The sequence below is a fragment of the Tachysurus vachellii genome, chromosome 21, assembly GCF_030014155.1.
Source record: "Tachysurus vachellii isolate PV-2020 chromosome 21, HZAU_Pvac_v1, whole genome shotgun sequence".
Taxonomy (NCBI): Eukaryota; Metazoa; Chordata; class Actinopteri; order Siluriformes; family Bagridae; genus Tachysurus; species Tachysurus vachellii.
Genome location: NC_083480.1, coordinates 2,552,604 through 2,562,603, shown reverse-complemented (window position 1 = coordinate 2,562,603; position 10,000 = coordinate 2,552,604). Strand labels below are relative to the sequence as shown.

The window sequence follows — 10,000 nt, the reverse complement described above, 5'->3', positions numbered from 1 at the left end:
CACACACACACTCTCATACACACACACACACTCTCATACACACACACACACACTCTCATACACACACACACACACTCTCATACACACACACACACTCTCATACACACACACACAGACTCTCATACACACACACACACAGACTCTCATACACACACACAGACTCTCATACACACACACAGACTCTCATACACACACACACACACACACACACACTCATACACACACACACACACTCTCATTAACCACCAACCACACACAACTTCATCATACCCCCACCACAACACACTCATCCACACAACACTCTCATACCCACACTCTACACACACAGACTCTACACACACACACCACACTCTCATACAACAACACACACTCTCATACACACACACACACTCTCATACACACACACACACTCTCATACACACACACTACACCCAACACCACACACACACTCATACACAACACACTTCATACACCACACAGACTCTCATACACCACACACACTCTCATACACAACATACACACACACTCTCAACACACACAACTCTCATACACACACACACAACTCTCATACACACACACAGACTCTCATACACACACACAACTCACACCCACTCTCATACACACACACAGACTCTCATACACACCAACACGACTCTCATACACACACACACTCTAACACACACACAGACTCTCATACACACACACACTTCATACACACACACACTCTCATACACACACAACTCTCATACACACACACACAGACTCTCATACACACACAACACCACGACTCATACACACACACACAGACTCTCATACACACACAAACAGACACTCTCATAACACACACCACCTCATCACACACACACAACTCATACACACACACCATACAACTTCATACACACACAACTCTCATACACACACAACTCTCATACACACACACAACTCAACACACTCAATCTATACACACACACAGACTCTCATACACACACACACAGATCATACAACACCACACACACACACACTCTCATACACAACACACACTACTCTCATACAACAACACACACACATCTATACACATCCACACCACTCTCATACACACACACACAACTCTCATACACACACACAACTCTCATACACACACACACACTTCTACACACCACACTCTCATACACACACACACACACTCTCATACACACACACACACACTCTCATACACACACACACTCTCATACACACACACACTCTCATACACACACACACAGACTCTCATACACACACACACAGACTCTCATACACACACACACAGACTCTCATACACACACACACAGACTCACACACACACACAGACTCTCATACACACCACAACCTCATACAACACACGCACACAGACTCTCATACACACACACAGACATCTCATACAACACACACAGACTTTATACACATCACACACACAACAACAACTCTACACACACCACACTCACACACCACTCTCATACACACACAGACTCTCATACACACGCACACAGACTCTCATATACACGCACAGACTATCATACACACACACAGACTCTCATACACACACTCACACACAGACTCTCATACACACACACACAGACTCTCATACACACACACACACACACAGACTCTCATACACACACAAACACACGCACACACAGACTCTCATACACACACACAGACTCTCATACACACACACAGACTCTCATACACACACACAGACTCTCATACACATACACAGACTCTCATACACACACACACACTCACTCTCATACACACACACTCTCATACACACACACACACTCATACACACACACTCTCATACACACACACTCTCATACACACACACACTCTCATACACACACACTCTCATACACACACACACTCTCATACACACACACACTCTCATACACACACACACTCTCATACACACACACACTCTCATACACACACACACTCTCATACACACACACAGACTCTCATACACACACACAGACTCTCATACACACACACAGACTCTCATACACACACACACACACACACAGACTCTCATACACACACACAGACTCTCATACACACACACAGACTCTCATACACACACAAACAGACTCTCATACACACACAAACACACGCACACACAGACTCTCATACACACACACACACACACACACAGACTCTCATACACACACACACAGACTCTCATACACACACAGACTCTCATACACACACAGACTCTCATACACACACACAGCGCCAATAGTTTTTGTAGGGCACCGTGTTTGTTAATCTAACCCAACCTCGCTAATCACACGACAAGTCTGGGCTCAAAGGATTGCGACTCTGACTCAACCCCACTGAACACTGACTGAACCCCAGACCTCCTCACTCTTACACCATCAGTGTCTGATCTCACTAATGCTCTTGTAGCTGAATGAACACAAATCCACACAGACACTACAACATCTAGTGAAAAGACTTCACAGAACAGAAGAGAGGAGTCCATATTAATGGGATTTCTAATGAGCTCAGGTAGGAGGGTCCTTTACAACTACATCCTGGTTATTGAAATGTAATTAAAATACTAAAACAAGATGGAGGATTCATTTTATTAAAGCGTCCTGCTGCGCTTCATCCAGCAGTAAAACACAAATGAACACGAGCCGTGCTGAGCTTCAGATAACATGATCCAAGGCTTCCTTTAGTTCCATCAAAACAAATGACAGCTGTATGAGAACGAACACCGAATGAAAGTATGTGGCTTTAATAAACCAGCGTTCTGACCTGGATAAGACGGCGGCATCTCCACAGTAAATATCTCATTACTGCAAGGGTCTTGTTTGGGTGTTTCACTAACAGTGAAAGCTAGAAAACCACATAAAAAGACAAATAAAAAGAAATTAGAGGTGAATTCGGTAGTGCAAGGTGTCAAGTATAGAACAAAACAACAAGCATGTATCTTCGACCTTTATGTGATGCGCCTCCTTCCAGCTCCTCTTGTAAAGCCTGCAGTTCTAATTTCCTTTCAGAAATTTGCTTGAGTTCCTGCTCGATTTTTGTGTACTCGTCTCCCTCGTCAGGTTCGGCTACTGCGAGCAAAAATATAGTATTTCTGTCAAACTAAGACAAAAACTACTTCGGTTTGCACCTAGATTTCAGTCAAACGTATCATCAGCACACACAACCGCACACAGCACATGTAGTGAAAAACATTTACTCTTAGAATAAAAAAAAGAATAAAAATATATACTAAGAACAGAATTTTAATAATATTACAATTAATTCTTTTTACTCTACAGGAGTAAAAGGGAAGAAAGATAGAAAATAATAATAATAGTAACAATAATTATTATTATTGTTATTATTATTAATTATTATTATTAGTATTATTATTATTATTATTATAATTAATAATAATAACAATAATAATTATTATTGTTCTTATTATTAATTATTATTATTATTATTATTATTATTATTATTACTATTATATTACATTTTTATTTGTCCCACACACAGTGCACATAGTGAAAACTTCATAAATAAGACCAAAAAAAAAGATCAATTAAAAGCAATAAAATAAAGAAATAAAATATATACTAAGAATAGAATTTGAAAAAATTGCAATAAAACTTGAATTTACAGGAGGAAAAGGGAAGAAAAAATATTAAAAACATTATTATTATTATTATTCCATAATTATGTCCCTTACACAACCACACACAGCGCATGTAGTGAAAAACTTCATAAAAAGGAATTAAAAAGAGAATAAAATAAAAAATAAAAATATATACACTAAGCAGAGAATTTAAATAAAATAATAATAAAAACTAGAATTAACTTAGAAAGTATATGAAAGAATGACGATGATTAAAATAAGAGAATGATGAGTCCTGACCTTCCGCAGTGTATCCAGCCTTCTGTCTGAACTCCTTCAGCATGTCCAGTAAGTGCAGTCTGTGGATGAGCTGATCTCTGTGGATGGTCATTTTCTGCAGCTCTAACGAGATCTTCTCCAGCTCCTTTTGTTTGTCCACTAGTGCCATGCTGTACACCACGGTACGGAGAATACAGATCTACTCCCTCTCCTCGGCTCTGTCTCTCTTTCTCACGCTTACCAAATGTAATGTGGGGTGTATACGCAGCATCGTGCTCCGGCTGCCATCTTAACCAAAAACTTTAAACCGAACCCATCGATGATCCTGACCCGAGCTGAACTGCAGCCAAAACGAATGTGTGATTTTATAAAAAGAGAGGAAATAAACAGGAAGAAAAATACACCCAAACAAGATAGTTTAATATACATGCAATAAAAAAAAAACAACTATGTACATAAAAATATACATCTCAACCTCAGAGGCTGCAAAAGTGCTTTAAAATGATTCGACGGATCCTGAAAAGCTTCACATTTAACAGTCCAAAAAGAAAACAGAAATGTGTTTGAAATGTAATTCTGCTTTAAATGCAGCTCGTGATGGAAGGCGGCCGTGTCGGAGCAGAGCAGGGGGTGAGGAAGTGTTCCACTGGGAAATTTTATACCACGGCACCAGGAACAAGCTCCTAATATTTAAAAGATGTGGTCAAATGCCAGTGTGTGAACTCCTAGATAAGGAGAAGCTTTCGCATCGGCTGCAGAATCTAAAACTAGAAAAGAAGTGAAAAAAGGAAAAAAAAAAAATCAGTGGAAAAGTACAAAAAAAAAAAGTGCCTTTAAATCGCTTAAGCTCACAGAACAAGTGGAGATAATACTACAGTTGTGATTTTATCATGAAGCTCTTTATTTTATTTATAAATTCATGCAAATTTAGCATAACAGAAGCTGTCTTTCTCTGTCTCTCTCACTGCACACGCTTTGAATACTGAAGTAAAATAAACACTAACTGAGTGAAGAACAGACACATGAGCTCTCATGATCGTGAACAAACTCACCAGCGTGATCATTTCCTCCTCAGTTTCTTCATGAAAGTCACTTCGTCTCTGTTCCTGATTCCGTAGCTGAGGACAGAGACAGAAAGTCACTGATATGATAAATCAGTGTCTTGTGTGATATTAAAACAAACAAACACGCAAACACAAACACACACACACGCAAAGCAGGGAACTGAACACGTGTTAGTTCTATGAGTCTTTTTTAGGCTACAATAAAACTCTCTTATTCATTAAAAAGTGCATTTCTGATGACCACTAGAGGGCGCTGGTGTTCACATGAAGCTTCGAGAAATAAACACATCCTACTGCACACATCTGACCTGAACACTTCAACACAAGCTACACTTCATTTAGCTTCATCACAGGTACTGATTACGTCTAACAGCTGCCATGGAGGAGTCTCTGATGCCTGATCTAGACTTCAGCAAGGCTTTTGTTAATCAGATATTAACACCTACAAATCAGATTGAAAGGAAAGAGCAGTGTGTAAACACGCAACAGGAGCAAGTCATATATATATATATATATATATATATATATATATATATATATATATATATATATATATATATATATATACACGTTATACAGTGGATACATATCTTTAACTAATATTTACATTTATTTGATGACCTGAAACATTAAAGTGTGACAAACATGCAAAAAAAATAAAAAATCAGGAAGGGGCAAATACTTTACTGTATCTAGCATTACATCCATATAATCATTATATACATCTATCTACTACTACAATCCATTAAATCCATCTATCCATATATCCCTCCATCATATTTATCATATCTATGTATCTATTATATCTCTACATCCAATGTTATGTGAACTCTATAGGGTTTTAAGCGATCTGCAGCATGCTCACCCCGACGGACTGTTTCTTAAATGCGGAGATTTAAATCAAGCAAATCTCAAATCAAGTCTCACTCACTGACTCATTCATCTTCTACCGCTTATCCGAACTACCTCGGGTCACGGGGAGCCTGTGTCTATCTCAGGCGTCATCGGGCATCAAGGCAGGATAAACCCTGGACGGAGTGCCAACCCATCACAGGGCACACACACACACACACTCATTCACTCACACACACACACTATGGACAATTTTCCAGAGATGCCAATCAACCTACCATGCATGTCTTTGGACCGGGGGAGGAAACCGGAGTACCCGGAGGAAACCCCCGAGGCACGGGGTGAACATGCAAACTCCACACACACAAGGCGGAGGCGGGAATCGAACCCCCAACCCTGGAGGTGTGAGGCAAACGTGCTAACCACTAAGCCACCGTGCCCCCATTATCTCAAATCAGTTCTCCCTAAATTATATCAGCATGTAGATGAGAGGGGCTTCAAGACCAAGATGGTCTCCAAGATCATCACCACAAGTTCCATCCAGAAGCTGTGGGTGACTGCAAATGTGCATGTGGGACAAGATGGCCTTAAGAACAGCAAAGGCCAAATTGCCCCTAGCCATCAGAGAGGCAGAAAGTGCACACGCCCAGAGAATCCACAGCCACTTCCTGGACAGCAGAGACAACCGGCATCTGTGGCAGGACATGCAGGCGATCACGAACTACAGGAGAACTCTATACAGAGGTAACTCATGGTAGTCTGCTGGACCAGACAACATTTCTGGCAGAATGCTCAGGGAATCTAGCGGATGTCTTCAAAGACGTCAACATTTCCCTGAGCATTGCTGTTGTTTCTTAGTGCCTCAAGACAATCACAATCATCCCCACGCCATAGACAGTGAGACAGTGTCCTGTCCCAGTGATTATCGTTCCCTCTCACTCACACCCATCGTGATGAAGTGCTTTGAGAGGCTCATCATAAAGCACATCAAGACCAAGCTACCACGCTCACTGGACCCCCTGCATTTTGCAAACCGTCCCACAGACTGCCATTGACATGAACCTGGCCCTCACCCACACGGACAATAAAGACACACGTGAGAATGCTGTTCATAGAACTCAGTTTCCCTCAGCACCTGATTGCGAGGCTGAGCCTGCTGGGACTGAACACCTCCCTCTGCAACTGGATCCTGGACTTCCTGACTGGGAGACCTCAGTCAGTCCGGATCAGAAACAGCATCTCCAGCACCACCACACTGAACACCGGAGCCCCTCAGGGCTGTGTGCTCAGCCCACTGCTGTTCACTCTGCTGACTCATGACTGTGCAGCAATGCACAGATCAAACCATATCATCATGTTCACCAATGACACGACCGTGGTGGGTCTCATCAGCAAGAACGATGAGTCAGCATACAGGGAAGAGGTGCAACATCTAACTACCTGGTGTAGAGCCAACAACCTGTCTCTGAATGTTGATAAAACTTAAGAGATGGTTGTTGACTTCAGGAGAGCACAGAGCAACCACTCTCCTCTGAACTATGACAGGTCTTCTGTGGAGATTGTCCAGAGAACTTCACCTGGTCACTCAACACCAGCTCCATCACCAAGAAAGCACAGCAGCGTCTCTACTTCTTACCAAGGCTGAGAAAGGCACATCTCCCTCCCCCCATCCTGACCATGTTCTACAGAGATATCATTGAGAGCATTCTGAGCAGCTGCATCACTGTCTGGTTCGGGAACTGCACCATCTCGGATCGCAAGACCCTGCAGCAGATAGTGAGGACATCTGAGAAGATCATTGGAGTCTCTCTTCCCTCTATCATGGACATTTACACCACACGCTGCATCCGCAAAGCCAACAGCACTGTGGACGACCACAGACACCTCACCCATTCAATTATCATATCCATCTATCATCCATCATACTGATTCATCTATCTACTATATCCATCCATCGTATTTATCAAATCTGTTATATGCATCTATCCATCACATCCACCCATCCATCAATAATATTCATCCATTCATCCATCCACCCACATCAATGCTGAGTGACTGTACAGAAGTGCACCAGATGGATGATTCGTACTTGGAGATTGTAACATGAAACATGAATATAAAAGCACTTACTCTTTCAGTTTCTTTCTGTCTTCCTCCAACCTTTCTCCGTTAAAGACCAAGTGAAAGGTTCGCCACACGTACCTCCTGAAAGCAGATTGCAGCCGGTCATTATAGTCCCAAAAGCTGCAAGTTATTTAAAGAGAAATATAATTAGCTGCCCTTAGGACATGAGACACTTACCAGCTGATGTGCTTGATGCCTCCCTCACGCTGCTGCTTCAGTTCAAAGTAACGTCGAATTGCCTTCTTCAGATCCAGCACAGTAGCAGACTGCACCACCACGATCGCTGTACAAAAGATTAATCCACTTAGGAAAAACAAAAACACACCAGGTTGGAAAAAAACAAGACACGATATGTTTTTAATGCAGGAATCATGAGACGTCCAAGCCTCCATGCTGGGGTTGACTAGAATCCAGAACTGGTGTTAACTGACCAAAACTGAAGTTCAAACAAATGCCATGATGATGGTGCTGAAATAATCCCAGTAATCTTTAGAGTTATGGATTTGTTCTATAAATACTGAAGAACCTCTTATGATACATTATAAACTAGGTAGCTCGCAGCGGCCACTCCGGATGTCCTGCACTGTCTTTCTGTCTTTTTGTCTCGTCCTGCACTGTTTGCACCAGGTTGCACAGATGCACTTTATGTATCTAGGACTTATGTAACTTACTGAGTCCTTTTAGCTCCGTCTTTGTTTTATGTAACAAAACGATCCTGGAGAAACATGTCACTGTGTACTGTAACAGCTCTATATGGTTGTAATAACAATAAAAGCTTCTTCACTTGGATTTGTGTTTGTGATTCAGCTACAAGAGCATTAGTGAGATCAGGCACTGATGGTGTAAGAGTGAGGAGGTCTGGTGTTCAGTCGATGTTCAGTGGGGTTGAGTCAGAGTCAGGGCTCAGTGCAGGACACTCCAGATCTTCTACTCCAACCTTCACACACCGTGTCTTCATGGAGCTCTGTGCTTTGTGTACAGGGACATTGTCATGTACACATACAGTATGTATACTAGAAGAAGAAAACTTACGCATGATCTCTCCATCAGCTTTACATACACGCACAGTCATGGCCTGGCCATACTCCAGAGCTACCTGAGAATTCACCTCCTCCAATGTGACCTTGAGAGAGAGAGAGAGAGAGAGAGAGAGAGAGAGAGAGAGAGAGAGAGAGAGAGAGAGAGAGAGAGAGAGAGAGAGAGAGAGGGATGGAAGAGAGAGAGAGAGGGACAGAGGGAGAGAAAGTGAGGGACAGAGGGAGAGAGAGAGAGAGAGAGAGAGAGACAGACAGTGAGACAGAGACAGAGAGAGAGAGACAGAGAGAGAGAGAGAGACAGAGAGGGGGAGAGAGAGAGAGAGAGAGAGAGAGAGAGAGAGAGAGAGAGAGAGAGAGACAGACAGTGAGACAGAGACAGAGAGAGAGAGAGAGAGAGAGAGAGAGAGAGAGAGAGAGAGAGAGAGAGACAGACAGTGAGACAGAGACAGAGAGAGAGAGAGAGAGAGAGAGAGAGAGAGAGAGACAGAGAGAGAGACAGACAGTGAGACAGAGACAGAGAGAGAGAGAGACAGAGAGAGAGAGAGAGAGAGAGAGAGAGAGAGAGAGAGAGAGAGAGAGAGAGAGAGAGACAGACAGACAGACAGTGAGACAGAGACAGAGACAGAGAGAGAGAGAGAGAGAGAGAGAGAGAGACAGACAGTGAGACAGAGACAGAGAGAGAGAGAGACAGAGAGAGAGAGAGACAGACAGTGAGACAGAGACAGAGAGAGAGAGAGAGACAGACAGTGAGATAGAGACAGAGAGAGAGAGAGAGAGAGAGAGAGAGAGAGAGAGAGAGAGAGAGAGAGAGAGAGAGAGAGTAAATGAATATTAATTCATATTCATTTCATTGTTATTGTTTATATTAAGAGACACTTTCTTGTTCACAAACCTGAATCGGTAGATCACATAATAAAGGGTCTTGTACTATCAGAGCCAAACCTTCTTCAAAAATATCCAAAACCTCAGAGTGAGGCAGTGCCTCCTCATCCTCCTCTTCCTCCTCTTCCTCTTGCTGTTCTTCTTGTTTTAAA

At 42.3% G+C, this 10,000-nt stretch overlaps 2 protein-coding genes across 3 annotated transcripts in view; both read right to left on the bottom strand.

Annotated features, from left to right (window-relative positions):
* LOC132864223 (uncharacterized) overlaps positions 1 to 4,470 on the bottom strand; it is a 9,328-nt gene extending 4,858 nt beyond the window's left edge. The window contains exons 1-4 of one of the 2 annotated variants that reach the window (XM_060897540.1): positions 4,365 to 4,470; positions 3,911 to 4,229; positions 2,979 to 3,101; positions 2,797 to 2,877 (exon numbers count right to left, since the gene is read on the bottom strand). In XM_060897540.1, the coding sequence (XP_060753523.1) occupies positions 2,797 to 2,877; positions 2,979 to 3,101; positions 3,911 to 4,058 (352 nt within the window). In that variant the 5' untranslated portion in view covers positions 4,059 to 4,229; positions 4,365 to 4,470. Of the gene's footprint in view, positions 1 to 2,796; positions 2,878 to 2,978; positions 3,102 to 3,910; positions 4,230 to 4,364 lie in introns of those variants that run through there. The other variant, XM_060897541.1, reaches the window with a different exon arrangement.
* The window catches only part of snrnp25 (small nuclear ribonucleoprotein 25), a 5,901-nt gene continuing 189 nt past the window's right edge, over positions 4,289 to 10,000 (bottom strand). Inside the window, exons 1-6 of the mRNA XM_060897542.1 lie at positions 9,859 to 10,000; positions 8,962 to 9,052; positions 8,107 to 8,212; positions 7,936 to 8,010; positions 4,942 to 5,007; positions 4,289 to 4,656 (exon numbers count right to left, since the gene is read on the bottom strand). The exon at positions 9,859 to 10,000 is cut by the window's right edge and continues 189 nt beyond it. Coding sequence (XP_060753525.1) covers positions 4,950 to 5,007; positions 7,936 to 8,010; positions 8,107 to 8,212; positions 8,962 to 9,052; positions 9,859 to 10,000 — 472 coding nt within the window. The 3' untranslated portion in view covers positions 4,289 to 4,656; positions 4,942 to 4,949. The remainder of the gene's footprint in view (positions 4,657 to 4,941; positions 5,008 to 7,935; positions 8,011 to 8,106; positions 8,213 to 8,961; positions 9,053 to 9,858) is intronic.